This window comes from Amphiura filiformis, chromosome 4 (assembly GCF_039555335.1).
Source record: "Amphiura filiformis chromosome 4, Afil_fr2py, whole genome shotgun sequence".
Taxonomy (NCBI): Eukaryota; Metazoa; Echinodermata; class Ophiuroidea; order Amphilepidida; family Amphiuridae; genus Amphiura; species Amphiura filiformis.
Window position 1 is genome coordinate 71,728,679 of NC_092631.1, and position 24,879 is coordinate 71,753,557.

Here is a 24,879-nt window from a genome sequence, read left to right on the forward strand (position 1 = left end):
AAATATATGCAGTTCATATGCACAAACGAACACTGATCTTTATGATATTCAGGTTGTTGTACATCTCATATAACATGTCATATAGCAGGTCATATGTGTTGACCTTCTCCTATTGTATTTGTTCATCTGTGTATGGAGAGGATTAGCGCCATTAAAACTCCATCAGTATTTGGGCGTAGTTCAGTGAACTCACCAGATTGCTATTCCAAGTACTTTGATAAATACAGATAATATGTATTAATGGGTCGAGGCGATTGCATTGAAAAACTAATAAATTATTCATAACAGTTACGTAATCAATCGATAGTGCGGACACTTTTCATTTACAAACCACCAAAATTCGTAATCTTTTAGCGTTGGAAAAGAAACCACGTGAATAGAGTGTCATGGCCCTGCATGGGCGGTATGATTGGAAGCTATTGAATTTACTAAGCTCAAAAACTGAACGCCTGTATGGATGAATCAAACTCTGCTATATAGAATCCATGAATCATAATCGTGTTTGTTTGGAATCAAATGGAACAACTCTATGAATAAAATGAAGGCGGCAACATTTACTGAAGAAAGTAATGAATTTATGAGCTACTATCCTTTGAAGATAACATAAAATAAAAATCGGTGCTGCTATCTACTGAAGATAGCACGAGTGAGTGATTCTGATATTATATCTACTGAGGTATCAAAACTATTGACTCTTCACTGGTTCTGATATCCACTGAGATTTGCATGAGATTTGCATAAATAAATTTTATGACCTTACCTTCATTTTTCCCAGCACCTCCACCCACCAAGGTATTTCTGAACACTCCCTTAGAGCAATATTAAAAGTTCAAGTAATTACTTCTATGAGACACTTTTAGTGAATTTCCGGTCGATCATGTATTAACTATTTCGTGTAAGCTAATCCTAACCCTAACCCTAATCCTAACCCTAAACTAACCCTAGCCCTAACTTCGTGTATAATTACATGAAGGAGTAGGCCTAACCAAACTTCCTTTCAGATGCCACGAACACTGTATCTCGGCCCCCAACTCAATACAAAAGTTGACAACCATGAGAGTTACCAGTGCGCAGAAAAGGGGTTATTTTTTTACCAGTAGCAAGGACCACGAAATTGGCAAAATAGGGGGTATTTAATTTGCACTGTCCGTGAAATTTCCGTGAAATCGGAAAAATAGGGGTAGTTACTTTGCACTGTGCGCGAAATTTGGATAAAAGGGGTACTTGAGAAAATCCAGAAATTTTATGTCAATATTTAGTGTCATTGATAAGGGTTGTTTGAAATTCTAATCATTGAAAAGGGGTGTTTCTGGTCATTAAAAACTACAAAAAAAGGGTTGTTTTTACCAAATTTTGTCCTCGATTTTGCATATCTCGGCCCCCAACTCAATACAAAAGTTGACAACCATGAGAGTTACCAGTGCGCAGAAAAGGGGTTATTTTTTTACCAGTAGCAAGGACCACGAAATTGGCAAAATAGGGGGTATTTAATTTGCACTGTCCGTGAAATTTCAGTGAAATCGGCAAAATAGGGGTATTTACTTTGCACTGTGCGCGAAATTTGGATAAAAGGGGTACTTGAGAAAATCCAGAAATTTTATGTCAATATTTAGTGTCATTGATAAGGGTTGTTTGAAATTCTAATCATTGAAAAGGGGTGTTTCTGGTCATTAAAAACTACAAAAAAAGGGTTGTTTTTGCCAAATTTTGTCCTCGATTTTGCATGAAAAAGGGGGGTAAATTTGATGAAAAATCATTGCAAAGGAGGCCTTTGAAAGTTTTGGTAATTCTCATGGTTGTCAACTTTTGTGTTGAGTGTGGGGGGGGGGGGCACAGAAACCACGTAGCAACACATGAGGGATTTCTATACTGAAGATAATTATTTTTGAATAATTATCTTATTAAAATATGTGGGGACGTCAATGTGAGGCCTTCTCCGAGGTGCGAAATACTGAGGGGGTGGGTACGGGAGGGCCACAATTTTAAAATGCATACATTTTACATGAAATTATGAAATTCCCCTTAAAATTATGAATTTTACACTAAAGTTATTAATTTTACCCTAAAATTATTAATCTTACCTTAAATTATTGGAGGCCAGGGTTACTTGGGCCCGCACCAAAATTATTGGGGGTGCTTCCCCCTCCTAAGTAACAGCAAGGAAATGAACCAAAAGATCGACAACATCAGTATGTAATCATATAAACATTATAAAACCTCATTATAACGAAATCGGATACAAGAAAAAACCTGTTATAAAATTCTCTGTCCCTGACAACTTCGTTATAACGAGTTTCCACTGTGTGTAACTAGTTTGCTAGGGGTGGGGGTAAACCAAAAGTGCTATACATTTGCACATTTTTTGTTTTAGGCCAGTGAGGGGTGACTGCTTTCTAACAAGTTTGTTCCCTTTACTACCAAACTGGCAATTGCAAAACGTCCCACACAGTTTGAAAATTATGAAAATTATGAAGGGGCAAATGTCCTTGTAAAAACATTCTTGTAACTGAGTTCTATCCCTGACAGGGTTATGCTATGGGTGGGGTTGGGAGAGAAGACAGGGTGCAGTCCAAGTGTGGAAATCATTTATACAGCAAAATGATCATATTCAGTCATTTGGTCAAAGGGTTCACTTACCAAGAATAAAAAAAAAACTACAAAGATATGCAACCACACACAAAAGAAAACTTCCTTCTAGATGCAAACATTTATGAAAACACTTTGAAATTCATTTTATTCAACAAAGATTTTGTTCTTAAAATCAAACAGATATTTTCTTCTAGTTACAAAGTAGTTAAAACATGTTTACAATAACTCTTATTATATTTAATTCTCCCATACAAGTTTTGCATACAATTTATGCTATCTCAAATTGAGCACATCATTAGAGTTAAACCTGACTGTGCTTGATTTCAATATACAATTAATAATACCTATTATTACACCTCATATAAATACCTATTTTAGACTTTTGCTTTTACATGCTCTAGTAGTAAAAGTAGCTGCATTTTAGAAAACTTAACTGCCCACCCATTTAAAGGAGTATTTTGTGATTCTAGTATTGTCTAGTTATGGCATGTTTCAGTAGATATCCATGAAAAAAGCTTATTCCTAAAATTTTCATTTGATTCTGATGTTGAGTTTGTGAGTTATGCATGATTTTGTGCATTGCATTGCTCCATTGGCCAGTGTGTTGTAATTTTGTTCTGTTAAGAGAACGAAAATACAACACAATATTTTTGCCAAACGAAAGACATACAAGTATTTTTTATACACAAACATTACATAGCAGGAAGTTTCCATTGGTATAAAAATCTCATTTTCTTTAAAAGAAAAGTGGGGGTGAAGCTGTGGATCACAAAATTCACCTTAAAATGCAGTATGATTCTGCCATTTGTGGTTTTCTCATTTCCATAGCAAAGTTTATAAGAGAGTTTTACCAAGCCTGGCTTAAAGCCACTTCTACACAAATACCAGTAATTTCAAAGGTTTATCTGTGCGGCTGAAGTTTTTGTACAAAAAAATAATTACTTTAGTGCATTAATACCCCAAGTAACTCTCATATCTAAAACTATAATCTATGCTCTCTACAAGCTCATTTGCATAACAATGTATTAAAAAACTTCTATCTTATGAATTGGAATGTATAATTATAATCTTTATATTATGTACAATTAAACTAGTCAATTTCACTTTGGATCCATGACAAAATTCTTATTTACAAATACGCAAAATGACTTAATACTACAACATAATACTCTTTCACATCTGCCACATTCAGAGGAGTGAAATTGTTTTAATTCTCACATTTCGCAATCTATGTGCCCCCATTCGGTTTAAATGCGACAGTCGTCATAGCGCCCCCATTTGGTTTAATTGCGACAGTCGTCATAGTGCGTTGAATTGTGGGAAATTGGTCAACAAGCCAGACTCAGAAGTAGATATCACCAAGCACTCGCTCGTAATTTCGCAAATACAACACAGGAACATATGCCATTGTTGGTTTAAAATGTTATTATGATGTTACATGCGAATACACACTAAAACAGCAATTTTAAAATTATAGTAGATCCATTTACTATCTGTTGATGACACAGCATCCTTCGTGGAGATGTTTTCAACATCTTTATTATCACACATCCAATGGCAGCTAGAACGACGATGTCGACTATGAAGGTCAAAAATTGGACTGCCAAGAGCAACCGTTGGCGGCGCATCATATTGTGAAATGCAAGAATTGTTTTAATATATTAATCAGTTTTTTTAAAGAAGTTACAAAACAATCATCTTTCTCAAACCTCTTACAATTAGAATAAGGAAAGTGATATTGGTGTATATTTAAAGGATTATCTTGGTCTGTAACATGTCCACTCATGATCATGACAGTGATCTAAAAAAATACACCTTTAATGGTAAAGACATCCTTAAAAGATGCAATGCATGTGATATATTCTAAACCACAGTAGAGCAATATGTTACATGATCCAAATGAGCATGTGACATCACATAGAATCTATGGTAGCATGACCTGATCCACTCACACCAAAGTAGGAAATTGTATTATTTAATATCATCACTAACTCGGTACATTATCATTACATTAAGAATGCTGACGTGTAAATCCCAATGTCACAGCATACTTGGTTGCAAAGTTATGCAACTTTTCTTGTGCATTTTAAATTTTTAATTCTTTTTTTGCTCCTTATTGTTACATATCTCAATTCCATAATTGCCGACTCTGGTCAGATTGGATCAGATTGTGGTGCATACATGTTGAATTATTCACACTTCAAACAAGATAGAGAACAGAAATAAAAAGACAAAATTTTGAGTTAGAGATATAGTTGAGATTAAGTCAAAGATTTTTGTTGCAGATATTACCCAGTAGATAAAGCAACATGTGTTACTGGATATAATTTTATATAACAAATCATTCAGATAAAATCAGCCTCGGAAATAATATCATGCAAGATAAACCTGGTGTATTTTATCAGTAACAAATGAAATGACCAATTTCAGAATAATACTAGCATATAAATGACTATATAATATAAAGGAACAGAAAAATTAAAATGTGCAGGAAATAAGGAAAAAAACAGCTACATTCATTAATTTTTTAAGTGACCCAAATGACAACCTCATCCCCCTACTTTACGCCATCACAATTTGGGTATCATATTTTTCTTGTAACTCAGGTGTAATTTGAGGCCCGAAATATGTTTCATATACGTGGTATCAGAGAAGATGCTTTCTTATCTTAAATTAAATTGAATGTACTGTTTTATGGGCCACTGGGATAAACATTTTTATTTTATAATCCAAATTGCTCACAGGGCAAATTGGCAAATTAACTAGGGATAACAATGTTTGGGAGATGGGGTCTCAATATGAGGTAGAATACAAGAACACCACCATTCATTTGTAAATCAAATTTGACTTTCAGTCATGCTGATGCAGAAGGAACTTAAGTAAATGTCTACCCTTCCCACAATCCTTTGCAACATGATACATCACCCATTTTATAGCAACAAACAATCTTATTACTTTGTACAGGTTCCTTTTGTATTCATGATGCAAATAGCCTGCCTAAACATGGGACGATAGTCATAAAATAAACATATTTTGCAAGATCTGGATGTGCTGTTTATTAAGGTACTTTTTGACACTAAAAAGCCATGTTGCACTGGATAGCGAATCAGTACAGAAAATTGAAATGGAAGAAATGCATTGTGGGAAGTGTAAGATATCTTCTCTGCTTGAGTTGTGTCCCTATGAAATGTAGTGGATATATTGCTAAAAAGCATCAAGTTTGTTTCTAGTTCAATAGACTCAACCAAGATCAGCTGCTTAGTTATTTTATACAATGCTGATAATATATAACAAGAACAAAATAATTCAGATTAATAAATTCTTTACATGACAAAGCAAACACTATTGAGATAAATAAATTATATATGGTATCAGAAAGCAATATGATGTATTACATAGCAAAGCAAAACATAGAAATTGAAACAAATATTCATTTCAACAAACCCTGTTGGGATAAACTGACATAGTTGATATACATTTTGATATCGAAAAGTAAGACACATGCATATACACAAACAATAACACTGCATAATTATATAAAACATATTTAAAGAGGATGAAGAGGGTAAATACACTATAGAGACAGAACCAGAGAGAAATAGAGAAAAATGGAGAGAGTAGGAGGGAGAGAATTCCAAACATTGCCATACCTTTTCCATTGAGGTTTAAATGACAATTGATCTTGAAGGGCCAAACTGTTGTAATTGGTTGGAAGTCCAAAACCTCCCTCAAGACAGGTGTGGTTTTTAAGTGGACTAGCTCAAAATTCTATGATAGGTGTCATCACTTACGCTGTGAAAACTAGGGTTGGTAGCGCCTGGGGCAAAAAACAAATTGGCGCCCCTACCCCCACCCCCACCTGAGAATATCTTGGACGCAGGCAGTGGCGTAACTAGGGGTTGGGCACCCAGGGCTAAGGATACATAACAGCACCCCCAGCCGGATAGTGCGTGAAATTTTGGGCAAATAAGGCCTACCACTAATTAATTTTGGTTACTAGAAGTTGAATATCGGTCTGAAAATGTTCTATCAATTGATTTTGTGCTGAAATGCACACGAAGAATCGATGCTGAAGTTGGTCAATTTGGCGTCCCCTAAGGGTGGTGCCCGAGGCATGTTGTACCCCCTCCCCCCGTTAGAAATATAAAGGTCATAGAATTCTCTGGGTGGATGAATAATGTACCCTTGGTCCGAATAATTTACAAATGATAAGTTCGGCTGCCTCTTGTCCATTTACTAAACTTGCTGGGGCATTTACTAAACAGAATAGAAGAAATAAACATCTTTTAAAAAGCTCCCTATCCCCTCATAGTCTAAATAAATAAACGAATACAGAAAGATGAGGATATTTTAAAGCACAAAACACCAAATTAGCACAAAAAGAAGCATATATACTGGTTTAACATATAAAAAAATAACATACACTTTTCAGTGACAGAAATAATACAATATAATAAGGAATACATAATGATATTTACAATCACATACACCAAATTAGCACACAAAAAAGAAGCATACAATGTATATACCGATTTAACAGAAGCATCCACTTTTCAGTGACAGATATAATACAATATATAGTATATATATTCACCAGTAGTATATCAGAGCAGGATATATGTAGCCACCATCAAATATTGCAAGCATGGGACTATTACAGTTGAAATCCATGATACACCCCCTATGGAAGACATGACTTTAATCTCGCACATACAGGGTGTGAGTTTCAAATGGAGTTACGTACCTGAATGGGTGACTCCATTTGAAATCTATACCCCCTGGTGTGGGAAATTACAGTCATATCTTCCATGGAGGTGAATGGATTCAACTGGAATAGACCATAATATAAACGTATCTTAACATAATATATAACTATATACAAAAAGACAGAACTAAGAAATACATTGCACACATGATGAAATACATACGGTTGAGTAACAAGAGGTGATTTGATTGTCCAATATACGAGTTGAAAAACAGTAGAACTATTAATAATACAGATGGTATAATACCATGTATAATGTGATATATATCTATAGGTAAATTAATGAAATAAAGTTCTGCAAGGATAACATAACGCTTAAAATATCATGCTGTATACTGACCAAATATAACAATGTATAGTCAAAGATACGACTGCTAAAGCTTGGGCATGTCACTATTCTTGAGTTCAAAATTAGTATTAAATTAGAGTTGCATAAAGAGTTGTTTTAACTTTAATGGATTTTTTTTTAGCATGTTTAACTAAAACAAAGTGCCAAGATTCTGCAGTAGAAAATAAATCATCATGTGAGTACAAGAGAGTCATAATGTGGAATGGCTGCCTCATGCTAAATTTTGAAATTGTGTTTGTAGAGGTATCAAAACCTGACAAATAATGATCATTAGGGCATTAAGTTTTGAGATTGCTACTCATGTGATTTAAGTTGCTCCTGGTAGCATCTCAAGCCCTGCGACCCTCAGACTTGAATACCTTATAATGAAAGACAAAGATAAAAAGAATTTATCGCGTCTGATGTCACTGTCAATTACGATCCTTGATTGGTTTACACAGGTTAAATAGCGGGTAAAAGGAAAGCCAATTTATCTGTTGCCGATCGGAGAAAAGGAATAGCAGAAAATGGCGAAAAATTACATACTTTTACAAGGCACCCGGTTATACCGCCACGTTCAGCAAGTCATCTTCACAACACTTGTAAACAAACCGGGCTCGAGTTTGATTGACAGATGACGTCAGACGCGATAAATTATTTTTATCTCTGTCTTTCATTTTAACAGTGCTTCCAATCTTAAATGACCAAAGGCAGCTATAAAAACAAAAACACAGTGATTTATAGTGCGCTATGCACAGGCACAAGCCTCAAGATCCACAAGCCTCAGCACACTTTACAGGATGTCGCTGACCACTATGGCCCATATAACACATACAACTTTCTTGCTCTCACATGATGAAATGAAATACTAATATAAACAGCAGCCATTGTAATTCACACACTAAAACAATATTACCATATTCTTTGAATGGTAAAAGCCCTTGGAGCAAATCCAAACCTAGGTCAAATACTCTGGTTTTCAAATTGCAGGGTTTGACTCAAGAGCTAACCTATAGAAAACTGACTGTTTCCCCTTTTCTTTTTTCAGCTGCCTCTACTCTTTCTCACATCTTCCTTTTCCAATACTGAACATTTTATGGAATTTTTTAATTGTTATTGTTATAACTGCATACTCAAAATTGAATCCTTTATACATTAAAATATTACGTTTTCAACAAATAAAATCAAATGAACACAATACAGGGATCAATACCATGGAATAAACCTTTTCTATAATATCCTACAATGCACCTCTCCACCAGTGATATTATGTGTCCACCACGTCACATTTAATAAAGCATGCTCAAGCATAGGGATGAGAGTACATATCTTTGAAATGCATTGTGGGACATAAAAAAGGTCAAGATGTTTCAGATTTTACATGTCCTTTGTTCTTATCTTTTCTGTTTATTTTGTTTGTGTTTTACATATAAATTTCTGGCTCGTACTTTTGCATGCTCAGTGGAAAAAGAGGTTAATGCCTTACAAACCACTACCCATGAGTAGGCTATTGGCATTTGTTTGCTCTTAAAGCTTATTGTTGATCTTACGTCAATGCAGCAGTCATGGTGATAAACTTTGTAAGTGCCCATATCTATTCCAAATTTCTAGTTTTATTTTATATTGCGTGGGCAATGCTGATGATTTGTATAGTATAAACAAGCGAGGTCACATTTGCAAGTCACCGAATTTTGCCAAATCTACAACACTAAATTGTCAGTCATGTCATATTCAGTTTCATTTTATAATAGTAATAGTTAATATAATAGTAGACCCCCACTCAAATATCACAAAAACAGCAGACTCTCACACATTTGAAAATGTGGGGGCAGCAACATTATGTTGTAAAATTAACTTACTTTACAGCAAAATATATGCACATAATGACTAGTTGTACAGATTGGTTATTCTGAGCTAGCTTGATAGATTTGATCAAAGGTAAAAACAATCCATTAGGCTATTCCTGTTGCAATCCATACACCCCCTGTGGAGGACATGACCTTAATCTTCCACATAGGGGTGTAGATTTCAAACAGAATCATCCATTTAGGTTAACTCCACACCCCTGTGTGGAAGAGTAAGGTCATGTTTTCCATAGGGGGTGTATGGATTTCAATTGGAATAGCCAGTTACCATGACAACTATCATTATTACCTTCATTTTACTTCCCTACATCACTGACATATCCAGTCCAACCTCAAAGCCATAACAGCAAACATGCAGGAATAACGTACTTGTGGCCCCTGAACATGTTTAAAACAAAACTGCCAACAGTTTACATAGGAGGTTTTGCTTTAAACATGTTCAGGGGCCAATGACACATAGGTTTTTCCTGCCCGACGACAATATCCAGACCAATTTCCCGACTGATTTGAACAATTTCAGTAGTTTTTCTTGTATTTAAATAGCCTCATATTTCAGTGACCAAGTAACATTGAGAAATTGTGTTGTTAGTGTCAGATTCATATTCAAAATTGGTATTCAATAACTACTTACATGTACTCATGTCGAGTACAACCCATTCACTGAGTAACGTTGAGTAGCTGTGTTCTTAGTACTCAGATTTGTACTCACAATGAGTAATAATTCAGCAATTACTGTTATCTTACTGAGTACTGTACACAATTTCAGCATTTTTCTTTGGAGTACACATACAGCTTACATAAGCATATTGGATACATATATCTCAGTCAATGCAGGGACCGTGTATAAAGGGACTGGAAACGGGATTATTGATAGCTATTGTCAAGCTATTGTTATCAGATTATCTTTCAGGACCTTCGATTGTATGCGAGGCGCGATGTTTGAATTTTATTATTTACTCATGTTGCTCTACAAAATATCAAAAACACATCAAAGTATTCCAATATCTTTTTAAGTTATGACAAATTGTGTAAAATGTCTATCCTTCGATACTGAAATAATTCTTAAGATGATGTTCTTTGAAGATTTATGTTGGCATTTCTAGAGTCTGTCATTATACTAGCAAACATGTAGGCTCATTTAGCAATGTACAAGACAAGCCAAGCGCAGTGTTGTATCTGTGCTTGATTCGTACTAGGGTCTATTGATCAACGTATTATTCATGCTTGCTCAAATTTGTAAACCAGCAACTCGCATGGTACAATGGATGGAAGGCGTTTCCAGTCCCTCCATACAAGGTCCCTGGTCAATGTAATGTATGCAAACTGTATTAATACAAATGAAGTAATGTGTTCTTAGTGCTCATGTATTTATACTCCCAATGAGTACAACTCATTAATTAATTAATGTACACAATTTGACTACAACTGAACATAGTAAGTGCATCATGGTAATTGCTAGTTTGCAGTGTATGATTTCAGTACTCACAGATTTGTATTACATTGTAACAACAAGGAATAGATCATCACCCAGCTACAATAATTGCACATTTTTCAGTAAAATCAAGCTTTTTGCCTGAATCATATCACTAATAGCATGTGTACCTGCTGTAATAATGCCTAAGTCATTGATTAATCATAAACAAGATTTTTGGGTGTTTTAGGCAACTTTCACAGGTTACAAATGGTGAGTTAGGCAAAATATTTGTTTGCAGATTTTGCTCTGATTTTTGCCCAATTTTAAGTAACAGGCCAAAGTCACTAAAAGTCACAAGCTTCAGTTACCCTAATCATTGCTTTTAATTGGTCTCATTACATTTGTTCTTGTACAAGATTGGTAAATAAATATGTTTAAAAGCATGCTTGGACCATAGTTTGTAATTTTTCTCACAATGAGTTAGGCAATTATCGTAGCAGGGTGACGAAATGCTAATTTAGTTTTAGAATTATTACATTACACACTCACTGTGAGAACTATTCAGCAGCATTCTGATATTATAACTTGTTCACTATGAGTACATTGAAGATGAGTAAAAATTTGTACTCAAATATATTCTACAGCAACTAGTACATTGTAAAACACATTATATTTGAAAAATTGCACTTGAATGTCACCTGTACCCACAATTATATTTTGTCCAATGAGTGCAGAGGTAAATATCCAATGGCTGCTCCTAGATTAGTTGTACAGCTTTTCAATTTGAAATCCTTACACCCCCTATGGAATACATAACTGTAATCTTCCACACAGGGAATATGAATTTCAAACGGGTTACCCGTCTCAAAAGGGCGACTCCATTTGAAATCTACACTCCCTGTGTGGGAGATTTAAGGTCATGTCTTCCATAAGGGGTATGGAATTCAACTGGACTAGACCATATTAATAATTAGTTAGGTTAATGCAACACTTAAATGTGTTTGATTCATTTAGTTGCAGTTAACATGGGGCAATTCCAAAAGCTATTTTCCAATAGCTACTCTCCAATTTTTACATGTAGCATTCAGATACAAAAGGCAGCTTTCATAAATAGTTAGTTGCACTCATGTGGTATTGTTATACTATGATCAGCTCTTAATAGGCGGGAATTATTCGGTTTTTGTTACTGCGCGAGTCAATAAAGTTCCAACTTACGCACGAGTAAATTCACAAAAGCATGCGTCATTCATGCAAAACGCAAAGCGCAGTTTGCGTAGGTGCTGCGCCTAGCTGTGTGTACGCCATTCTGTATCAATACACGATGTTATGAGTCCCGCCTATTAAGAGCTGATCAGAGTATATGCTTAAAGCATCATGTGAGTAATAACGAGTAATAACAATTAATCCTTTAACTTGGTATGTCTCACTCAAATGTGAGTCAAAAGTAACTCAATAACACTTTTGAGTATCAATTTCCAAGGCTAATACAACAATTTGAATTACCTTAAATATGTCTCTGGACTCTCTGCACATGCAACTACCAGTAGTAAAAATTTAATATGTGAATAGAAAACACACGGTTACTGTATAGGAAACTATCAAAATTGCGATATAATCATATAGCTGCTGCACATCAAATATGCCACAATTGTTTTTGATAGTACTTTTTATTCTAAAATATGCCTATTTCCCAGAAAAAGACAAATATAAGGCAACAAAAAATTCCACCTGCTTTATGGGCCTGACTGACCAATATTTTGTGTTTTGGTTTGTTGTTTTTGTAGCTGTATGCAAGAGCGAATTAAGACAGCTGGGGTTTTTTTTGGCCAAGATTTGATTTTTAATTGACATTTTAAAAAAAGTTTAAAAATAAGTTTGCAAACATTGTTCAATTTTTTTTATTTATAGATTTGACACCCACTCAGGGATTTTTTATGGTCATTAAGCCTCTTCCTAATAAATAAATCAAGACCGACCAACCGACCCTACTGGGTGAGTCCTTCTACCCGTAGAACAGGGCTTTTTTGTTGCCTAATATTTGAATAAGAATATCCACAAATCTGTCATTACAACCAATCAATTGATCATCACTCCAAGAATAAATGATCCTGAAACTCAGGGAGCACCTTTCAAAAAATGACATAAGCAGCTATAATTCGTAAGCACATTTCTTCACTTTTATACTCATTAATAACTGCACTCTCTGAATGTATAACACACAATAGTTTGGTCAAATTGGCTTAGTACTAGCTAAAAAATGGTACTGTACCAAAGAGAAATAGAACATATTATATACATATCATAATATTTTACAAAATTGTATTTTTAAGCACTCTTGTTTTTTCTTTGTAATCTTCTTGCAAGGTGGCTGCAGAGGAAATGCTGTCAGTCAATCATCATGAGGGTGCTACTTCTTTTTAGGTGGTGGCAGTGTCTGAGGCTGTAAACATGAAATCATACAAGATGTAAATTATTAGTAGTGAACTTTGTTTCATTGACTGAAAATACAGCTTATTTTGCTCTGATCTTGTTGTCTTGTTTGCCACCGAGTACAATTTGACTAGTGTGACTAATGTGACTAGTCCTTACTTGAATTTGTTCAACATGTTGTTTTGATGTTAGATTTAATACTTGTTGTTTGTTCCTGAAGAAGAGCAGCTATCTGCTCAAAATGCTGGCTGTTGCTTTTTGACTGTTTGGTTTATACCTCTGGAATTGGTCATATTTGGCTATCAAACTTTAACTACTTCTCCGTAAATAAATAAGTAGTTTAACTACTTCTGTATCTACAATAGTTCTATTTGGTCCAGTTGTCTGCCTATGTGCATAGCAATTCTCATCTCTTGTTCCAATGCACTTTTATACATGTATTCCTGTTTGTCCCTGCTGTTTTTGCAGGTTACCACTTCTGTGGGCCATGGAATGAGTAATCTTTGGATATCAAACTTTATCTACTTCTGTGCCTACATTTGTTGTTTGTTGTCCCCTCTGTATACTATTATGTGTTTACTTGATTCCCCACATCATGTTGGTGTACCTTACTCTCTTTTCAGCAAATCATAAATTGTGTTTGTATCTCATTTAATTTCATGTTGAATAATCTCATCACGTTTCAATAGTATTTTGCACATGTGCTTTCACACAAGAACAGGAAAAAGGACGACTACCTTAACCACAGTGAACAAGTACAGCCCGGTACTAAACATTAATTATACATTTTTCCTTCTGAACATCAAAATAATATAGTTATTATGCAAAGCTGTGACCAATTTAACCCTTTCCATGCAGGTTTCATCTGAAGATGACACATTCCAAATTTTCTTTTTCAATTAAAAAAATTCAGAATGTACATTTTCATGATCGTATTTAGAATCTGAATGAAAAATCTATGTGAAAAGAGTACAAACAAGCTCAGAATTTGGTTCAGTGGCTCATGAGATAGGTGTTGATATTTTGAGAAAATATCTCAAAACGTTTTATTTTGAGGCATATGACCACCACGCAAAGCATTCAACATTCATTATTTACCTACTTAAAAATGTAATACAGGAAGTTATCCGTTTGTACTGAAAAATAATCACCTTTATAGTATTTCAATTTATTTGTACAGCTTAATTGTAAGTTGTTTTTTTTCCAATGATATTAAAATTTCACATAATTTTTTTAATATTCGTAATATTTCCTATGTAGGTATATTATATATACCAGAATCCAAACGGGTTTACAAGCAAATCTTTTAATTAAATGACGAATGGCAACAAGACTTGGTAATGAAGAATAGCAACAATTTACCACTGCTTATAAATATATACTTTGTGTTTTAAGTTGATATTGTTTACTGTGAAAAGTAAAATTGCTCGAAATAACGCTAACAGTGAAAATAGCACCACAGAGCCAGAGGCATGGTAATACAACCCGAAATCAATACAGACCTTATTTCAAATACCCTCATCGTCATGATGCCGATATATCGTCTGTTGCTAGGCAACATCATATGAACCAATTACTGAAATAGAGCCCCTTCTAAGATTACATAAAATCCTTATTTCTGTTTGATGCTGCTTGTCAGCAATGAATCAACATCAATTTCACGCGAGGTTCAAATTGTTTCAAAATAGAAGATAAAGATGTGTATTAGCTGATACTTAAGACAAGATGATGTATATATATATTAGAGTTACAAAACCAGTCTCAGTCCTACTTTATCTTGATACTAACTGTTAAAACACTTTTTCATTAAAGGTCCCTCACCCCACATTGTTTGAAACAATGTAAAAGCGCTTTCATATCTGTTAAATTACAGATCTAAAGGAACATTATTTGTTAATTTAATGTGCGCTCTATTAGCTATGGCATCATCTAAACTAGGGGTGGGTGGTGGTCAATTTTTTTGAACCTGAGGGTCCAATTGCAAAGTTCAGACAAGTTGATGGGCCGCATACAGAATAAATACTAATTTTTATCATATGAAAAACATGTAATATTGTTCTTACAGCATAGTTTTGGAGTTTCATCCCAGTGGCAATCATCAGCTCAATTGCTGCTCAATTCTAAACTACAAAAAGAACACCAAACCAAGTATAGACAGCGTGGAAGACGCTCGCCCCTCCACTACTTAACCATGACAACACGCCCACTCCGTTGGGAGATTAAGTCGCACAGGCCGCTGCAGATATGTAATATTGTGCGCATTTAACATTATACTGTGCACAAATGAGTGCACTACTTCTTCTTTGTGTGGCTTGGGGCTTTCCTGCAGTGAGAGCATTCCACACGGTCTATACTTGTTTTGGAGTTCTTGTAGCAGTTTGGAACTCAGCAGCAATTCATCTGACAATCGCCATTTCTTTTCTTCTCAGACCAAGATTTCTATGTGCATAGATTATTGCACGCATTTGTATTCTATACAACATATAGTTCAAACAGAAACTTAAAGCCATATTATAACATTTCTGTAAAAATAGATTAATATTTATTTTCCATAAAATGTTAGCTTTTACTGTCAGATATGTCCCATTTTAATTTTGAGCCGAACAAGTGAGGTAAAGCATAGAAAATTGGAATTTACTACTAGCGCCCATGCATGATACTCCCGCGGTTGTAATACAGTACGATCCTCTGGGTGTGTGGGTATGTGTATCCCGCACGCCGTGTACGTACTGTGCAATCGTGTTCGACTAATATTTCCATCGTAATAATAAAACGCCGGTTCCAGCGTTTTATTCAAAATCTCGGATTTTGACAAAACTACAGCACCTAAAGTCTTGATTTTTGCAGAGTATCTTTATTGACTAAAGTACATTACAATCGTGTAAAAATCAGAATTTAAAATATTTTTGAGGGCGTTCTTTTCAGCAAAAAATGTTATAATATGGCTTTAAGTGAAAACAACACAATTGAGTGCAAAATCTGTTTGAAATGAATAATACTCACCGCTAGAATGGAGAAAGAACATGTGAGGTCTTCAGCAACTATCATTACCCCGGCAGCATTGTCAAATTCACCGCAATAGTTGGGAGCACTAAATAGGGTGACAAGCTTTCTCTTAGCAAAGAATTGGTAACCATCTTCTACAACCTGGGTAAAAAGTACCAAATGTGTCAAATTTGTCACCAAATTCTTTTCCATTGCTCGCTAAAACCAACAAAATACTCTTATTCCCCATCAGGCTATTCCAGTTGAATTACATCCATGCAAATCTATGAAAGACATGACCTTAATCGCCCACACAGGAGGTGCAAATTTCAAATGGAGCCACCCATTGAGGTAACCCATTTGAAATGCACAGTCCCTCTGTGGAAGAGTAAGGTCATGTTTTCCATAGGAGGTGTATGGATATTATCTGGAATAGCTCACTATCATACTTACACTTACTTTCACCTCCCCTCATACATAACTGTCCATTGAACACACCAATTGGACACCTACTAACTCACTTAAGGCCGATTCTTACTTCACATCGCAGTGCGATGCGATGCTGCGATGGTTATAAAACCTCACAGCATCGCGCAATGAAATTAAAATGTACATTTTAATTTCATCGCGCGATGCTGCGAGGTTTTAAGAGCATGTGGAGTCTGCATCTCCTTTTATGGTCATTCTGCCGATCTTGATTTCCAGTAGCCAATCACAAGCGTGTACGGCTGCGATATCGCAGTGCGATGCTATAAAGTTGAACAAAATCCAACTCCATCGCGGACCGAAATTTCCACCGCGCGGTGAGAATTTTTACTGCCAAGCTCATAAAAAACGTGGCTCAGATTTCAGTTTTTATAGCAATGCGATGTGGAGTAAGAACCGGACTTTATTCATGCATGCACTCGTTCACTCTTCACTCCAACTTGTCCCCTTTCATTTTTAACATTATTAACTGACTCAATAATCAGATGATCAATCTATTTTATCAATCAATCAACATACATGTATCAATCAATCAATCAATCAATCCCAATGCCAGTTCCTTACAAAATAGTATTCAACTCACATCACCTCTCACTCCAATTTACATAGTTTACTTTATTCTTTCTTTATTATGCTGAAGTTGAAATAAAACAGTTTTATTGGACTCTGATGGAAATATTTTTTAACATGCGCAACACAATGTTTACCTGGTGTGCTCTAACTATAAGGCTCAAGTCATTTTTCTTCAAGAAATGTCTGACGACATCACCACCAAATGTGTATGATACGCCTCTGTCATTCTCTCCCCAGCCAGTGATATCCTGTCAAGAAAACACAGAATGATATATATCAAGAACCAAAGTGGTATGCATGCTCGTCCCAGCACCTCAAAAATGGACCCTAAATGGTGTAATCAGTGTGGAAAAATTTCACCCCTTATTGGCGTAAGGCTCTGTAAATCTTACCCTAAAATATGGCGTAATTCAAGCGTAAGAAACTAAAATGCACCCCTAAATGGCGTAAATTCTAAAACAAACCCACTGAAAATGAAAAAATATACCCTAAACGTCGAAACTTTACCTGAAAAGCACCCTTTTTTCTAAACACGTCGACGCCGCCACAAGGCCAAAAATCAACCCTTTTTCGATGTTTTTGGGGACGAGCATGCGTACCACTTTGGTATGCGAGTGACCCCCCCGGTTCCGTCTTACTTACTTACAAGCTCTACTAAATGTGTATTGAACACGCTTTCCATGTTGATGATACACATTGTATTTTATAATAATAATTCATTATATATAATTTGTTTTAAAAGTGAAATTAGGTATAAAGTTACAGGGGACATCAGAAACAATGCAAAATTCTATAAATTGAACATAAGGTAAACCTTTTCACATTAATGTGTTCATCTTTTAGTGGCAAAAATCAATATTCATGAGAACTCTACAAATGTAGCTCAATAATTTCAAATCATTATTAACAATAAATAAAGAAGAAACTAGTAATAAGACAGCACAATGCACCTATACTGTCAAAGTGAAAATGTTTGTGTATAATTTTTCACGAATTTCCAATTTTGAACCGTTTCACTTGTTTTTAAATTTGTGATTCCAAGCTTCCATACATTGAGTAATACACAAAAGAAATATATTCGCATGCTATTATTTTCATGGTAGCTGTTTGAAACGCAAAAATATATGTGGCGTGAAAAAAAATGTAACGTGAAAATTTCCACTTTTATCGTATTGTATTTTGTGCCTGACCTCTTCAATTAAAATTTACGTAAAACATCCTGGAGCAATTTCAAATTCCAAGAAAATGCTGTTTCGATCCACATTTCAAATTGCACCTGTTTCAGTTTTCATGCATGTTAAATACACTAAAATAAACAAAAACCGGCACAAATAACAATACCTCATCTGGATCAGCCCACAGAAGATCACACATGAGGCCATGGTCTGGAATGTCTAGAGGGCGCTCTATTTGTCGGAGTTGGTCCACTGTTGATAGGTCTGGTGACAAGCCACCATGCATACAGAAGATTGTGCCCTCTACAAGTGCAGCTATTGAGAGACAGGTAAAAACGAATGTCAATTCAGGTTTCAGGCTGCAATCGGTACCCCAGTTGAATCCACACACACCCTCTATGGAAGACATGACCTTAAACTTCCAGGCGGAGGTGTACATTGTAGATTTCAAATGGAGCCACCCATTCAGGTAACATCATTTGAAATTCAAGGTCATGTCTTCCACAGGGATGGATTTCATAAGGAATAACCTAATCAATGCTTTTCATATTATATATCAGTTTATGCAGGTTAACTTTCTTACGGTTGTTTGACTTTTTACAAACATTTTCCTCTTCACAATTTTGAATATCTGGTGTTATTTCAGAACAAAATCAGCACCAGTTTGTTCTCTGTTTAAAACAAAATCATCTAGGATTTTGATTCAAATTACAAACTAGCATGGAAAATTGGAGTGAAAAATCTAGAGGGGGCATAGCAATAATGTTAACTGAGGCTGCATATCAGTGAGAATGAAAGAAAGCATAATAGACAGAAAGGCACACGAGAGAAAAAGAAGAAAATATAGAAAGGGAAACCACAGAAAATTAAGCTCAGTCAATATAGAAAATGAGAATGAGTTAGGTAGAATGTGTGAAACAAGGAAGAGAGGGAGAACGGGGAGGCGAGGGGGAGAAAGAGGTAGGAGAGAGAGGAAGGGAAAGAGGTAGGAGAGAGGGAGAAAGAGGTAGGAGAGGGAGAAAGAGATATGAGAGGGAGAAAGATGTAGGAGAAGGAAAAAGAGATGGGAGAGGGAGTAAGAGGTAGGGGAGTAAAGAGAAATATGTAGAAGGAGAAAGAGGTAGGAGAGAGAGGAGTGGGAGAGAGAGGAGTGGGAGAAAGAGGTAGGAGAGAGAGGGAGAAAGAAGTAGGAAAGGGGAGAGGGAGAAAGAAGGAGAGAAGGAGAAAGAAGGAAAGAGGGAGAAAGAGGTAGGAGAGGTAGGAGAATGAGAAACATGTAGGAATAGAGAAAAACATGCATTAAACTTCCTCTTACAATGTATATTTCCATCTTCTTAAGATTACACTGACAAAGTTTATTAGCAAACCTATGTGTGCCAGTTCAAAATAAGTATAAATATCAATAATTTGAGATTGATATTGACATTGATTGTATAAATTGGCCTTGACATTTACCTAAAGGCAGACAGTTGAAGCAATCTGTGAAGGTTTTCCATAGTTTGATATTGTATCGTCTCTTGCATTCATCATAGAAGCCATATATCCTACAGAGCCGGGGAGATAAAACATACAAGCAAATCACAATCAATGCAAAACAATTCATCAGATTCCCGACCCCCCGCACTCCATGTATCCGCGGGACACTCTTGCTTGTCGGAAATCTTGCAAAATATGGGGTGATTTGTGCTTAAGAAATGCGATTTGAAAAAAAAAAAAAAAAACACATTCACAAAATTGTAAAAAATTATCTTTATCTATAAATCAAGTATATTCAATCATTCAACCTGTTCATAATATCGCTCGAAATTCTTATTTTGGGAAACAAAAATGCACAAACCGTACTCAGTTTTGGACTTGTTGTATACGTTTCTGTCAAAAAAGAGGATCTTTGAAATCATCATTCGCATTTTATCCAAAGAGGCATTGTTGAAGGGCAAAAATTCATGAAATCACTAAAAAAGGAGTATTTTCCTCGGAAAAGTTCATAAAATGAAACACAAAAAGCGGTGTTTTCAAAGTTTGCCAATGAGCATGAATACTCGTGGATACACGGAATACGGGGGCCAGGATCATATTATCATGCTTTGTTTGGTGGTATACCAGTTTCTACTGCTTACAATACATGTAGAGCAGGTGATATCAGAACATCCACTGGCTTGGCTTTGAAGAGTGAAGAGCACTAAATAGATATAACATTGCCGACAAGTGATCATCTTCTGATGACCTTGCAAATTTGTGGTACCTAAATACTGATCATTTCTACCATATTTTATGAAAATCCAATAATCTTTACTTATTTGGGGAGCACGGTGGCTTCAGCGGAACGGGCACTGACTCATAATCGGAAGGTTGCGGGTTCGAGCCCCGGCGACGCCATTGTATTGTGCCCTTGAGTAAGGCACGATCTCCTCTCCACCCAGGTGTTTAAATGGGTACCGGCATTCTTAAATGCTGGCAAGGTAACAGACTCGCTGTAGAGGAGGTGTAGCGATCCCCTATAGCAACATTACATGGAGGAGTCTGGCCCAATCGCCAATGAAAGAGAGATGGGCACTCCGATCACTGTTTATACAGGATCGTCTCATTTACCTTACTTATTTGACCTCAGTTGACCACTAACAACCTTTGATAATCAATTAGTCAATTAATTGCAAATTGAGCACCTTACCTATTAATACTAGCACATTCATGGTTTCCTCGTAGCAGGAATATGTTGTTAGGATATTTGAGTTTGTATGCCAACAGAAGACAGATAGTTTCCAATGACTGCTTGCCTCTGTAATCAAAACAAATTGAAAATGAAAGAAATAATTATACGGTATAGGAAAACAGATGAAACAAAAAAGATGTAATCAAACAAATTCTACCTTGAACTCAAAAATGCTAAAATGCTCTTAAATGATTTTGGAGGTAAAATATATAGTGTTTGTCCATTGGACAAGTGCATGGCTCATCATGGTTGTCGCCGGTGGTTTGTGGATATGCCGACAAGAGGGCAAGTGCTTATTTCGAACACATCCGTAAGTGTAAGTATTGGCAACAGCGGATATGAACCCCTTGCAATTGAGTTTTAATATCCAACTGATAGACATGCAGATCTGAGTGGGTTTTTTTTCACCTTGTGGAAATGAAGTGGTTTTTACTATCCAAGTGCAATACAACAGCAACTGTGGTCAATGGATGATGCATTTTTATGCTGTATAAAATCTAGAAACACTGTCTATGAACTGTGGACATCCATGGTTCCTGTGGGTCCACTGTAGTTAGATTTTCATATGTGTGTCCTCCCTTTGCTGGTGTTTACAAATACACACCCCACCGCACTAAAGACATAGGCTTTCACAGATTTATATAACTCCCATTTCTATCTTTACAGAACTTTAATATATTACTATCTATAACAATCCTAAACAAAAACTAAAATAAATAAGACCAATTAACAGCTACAACTGCAATAGGATTGTTATGTTTATACCCCATATGAGTGATAAGACATGTAGAGTATGACAAGCATGTGTGCCTACAGGGATATCTTGGCATTGCAAGCCTACTTAACATCCCTTTCCAATACGCAACAAAATGGTGATAATGAACTGACTGTCAGACTGCTGGTCACTAGCGCATCTATTCTACAAGATTGCGTTCCGTCAAATTGACAAGAGCAGAGATGGGGTTACAGATTGAATACTGATGCATAAATGTTGTGCATATAAGAATAATAATTCAGAAATTGAGCATGTCGATACATAGTATATGCTTGTTTGAATAAATTATTACAAAATCATACAAATGAAAGTGTTTTAAAGGCACTTTCAATATGGATCTCCAAAAGAAACGAAAGAACGTTCAACCGACTACATGTACAAAAAAATAATACCAGATAACAAATGCAAAAACAGTACACACATTAAGTAATGATGTACTAGGTGACCAGGACTTAAAATACTATTTGATTTTATGCCAGGATTGTTTTTATGAAAAGTAGTCCTGGACTTTTTGCCACTGGCATATATTTTCAGGTCTATTTTGTAAAATTGGAGGGGGGTGGGGCAAATTGATCTTAGGGACCGTTCACAAACACTTGTAAGGGGGGCCTGATGCAAAAAAAATCATCACAAAATTCCCCCCCCCCCCCTTTACAGACCTTAAAAATTTCAGGCCACCCCCTTTTTGACATGAAAATTATGGGTCAACCCCATAGAAAAGCATATATATTTTTCCAGGAAAATTTGTGGTCATTTTTTTCAAGGCCCCCCCTAGGAGGGTCAACATTTTTCAGGGCCCCTTTTTGCATCAGGCCCCCCAACAAGTGTTTGTGAACGGTCCCTTAACCCCATGTATGGAGCCCTAGACTTTATCCATACATGACTGATTTAGATATTACACAATTTTTTTAAAATAAATCAAGCGACACATTTCTTATCAATTGAATATGGTTGACGTCATTCAATTCATTTTATCATATTGTCAATGCCATCCATCACATACAATAGATCAACTCCCTAAATCTGCTGCTTCGGTGTGAGAATGCATCATTACTTTTTTTATAGAACTGCAACTTGTTGTCCTGCCTAACCTAAACATAATTTCATTCAAAGACCTGACCTTAAAATAAAAGCCACTCACTGCGACTCTGTTTTCATCGAAATCCCTGATAAAAATATAATCGTTAGCGTCATTTATAAACCAGAATATGTCGATTACCATCAGTTCATTTCTGACCTAGAATCAGCCCTGAATACCATCTCTAAAGAAAGGAAAAAATGTTTTGTCTTAGGCGACTTCAATATCGATCTCCTAAAATTTGACCATAACCATCAAGTCAATACATTCGTTAATCTGATGTACGCCTATTCATTTTCCCCCTGTATTGATCGACCCACCCGAGTCTACACAACCAAGACCGGTACTACAATCTCGCTAATTGACAATATTTTTACAAATGATACTGATAACCAAATAACTTCTGGCAACTTGGTTACAGACCTATCAGATCATTTCCCAAAATTTATTTCTGTTAAAGGCTCTCGTTTTGATAACATTTCTCAACCTATAACTAAACAAACAAGGCAATTCAAACCAAATAATATTAAAGGTTTCAAAAACTCCCTGTCTATTGTCAATTGGGATTTTATACTCCACGGCGATAATCCTGAAAACTCATACACGAAATTCATTAATAAAACCACTGGCCTATTAGACATCCACTGCCCTATAAGAACAACTAAAATGTCCAAGCGTAAATCACCACGTAAGCCCTGGATCACTACAGGCCTTGTTAAATCAATCAGAACTAAAGATAAACTATATAAAAAGTACATCTCTAAACCTACATCAGAAAATAAACTTAAATATACTAAATATAGAAATATATTAAATAATTTACTACGTACAGCCAAAAAATCCCATATTACCGCCCAAATTGAATCAAATAAATTTAACATGAAAGAAACTTGGAAAACATTGAATAATCTTCTAGGTAGAAACAGACGTACCAAATTACCCGACTTCTTTAAAGATAAAGATGGCAAAAAAATTACCAATTCAACTGAAATAGCCGATAACTTGAATACTTTTTTTACCAACATAGGCACTAAGCTAGCTGAGAAAATAACTACTCCTGACGATGACTACATCTCTCCACTAAATTCATTAAATCAGCATAGCAGTATGTTCTTAAACCCAACATCCCCTGACGAAATAATTAAAATAACTAAAAAACTTAAGGCTAGCAACAGTAGTGGCTTTGACAATATAAGCACTAAACTACTCAAAACAATAATCAATGAAATAGCCCCTGTTCTCTCACATATTTTCAATAGGTCCCTACTCACAGGCATTGTCCCATCTTTACTCAAGATCGCAAAAGTAATACCAATTTTTAAATCTGGTGATAATCAGATTTGTAGTAATTATAGGCCGATTTCAATATTACCTTCTGTCTAGAAAATACTTGAAAAATAATATACACCCGGCTTTCTGATTTCATTGCTAAAAATAATATCTTAAGTTCCCACCAATATGGTTTTAGACCAAACCGGTCCACATACATGGCAATAAATGACCTTTACTGCAAAATTACAGGTGCGTTAGGCGAAAAATTGCATAGTCTTGGGATATTCTTAGACTTAAGCAAGGCCTTTGATACCCTCAACCATGATATACTTCTCCACAAACTAAATAGCTACGGTATCAGAGGTCTTGCCAATCTATGGATAAAAAATTATCTTTGTGAAAGAAAACAGTATGTCGTTTATAACCACCAGAAA

At 35.6% G+C, this 24,879-nt stretch overlaps 1 protein-coding gene across 1 annotated transcript in view; it reads right to left on the reverse strand.

Moving 5' to 3' along the window:
* Positions 1–9,772: 9,772 nt before the first annotated feature.
* Positions 9,773–24,879, reverse strand: part of LOC140151355 (serine/threonine-protein phosphatase PP1-gamma catalytic subunit B-like) — a 65,273-nt gene continuing 50,166 nt past the window's right edge. The window contains exons 3-8 of the mRNA XM_072173668.1: positions 21,279–21,386; positions 20,066–20,154; positions 18,777–18,925; positions 17,570–17,683; positions 16,395–16,538; positions 9,773–13,401 (exon numbers count right to left, since the gene is read on the reverse strand). Coding sequence (XP_072029769.1) covers positions 13,369–13,401; positions 16,395–16,538; positions 17,570–17,683; positions 18,777–18,925; positions 20,066–20,154; positions 21,279–21,386 — 637 coding nt within the window. The 3' untranslated portion in view covers positions 9,773–13,368. The remainder of the gene's footprint in view (positions 13,402–16,394; positions 16,539–17,569; positions 17,684–18,776; positions 18,926–20,065; positions 20,155–21,278; positions 21,387–24,879) is intronic.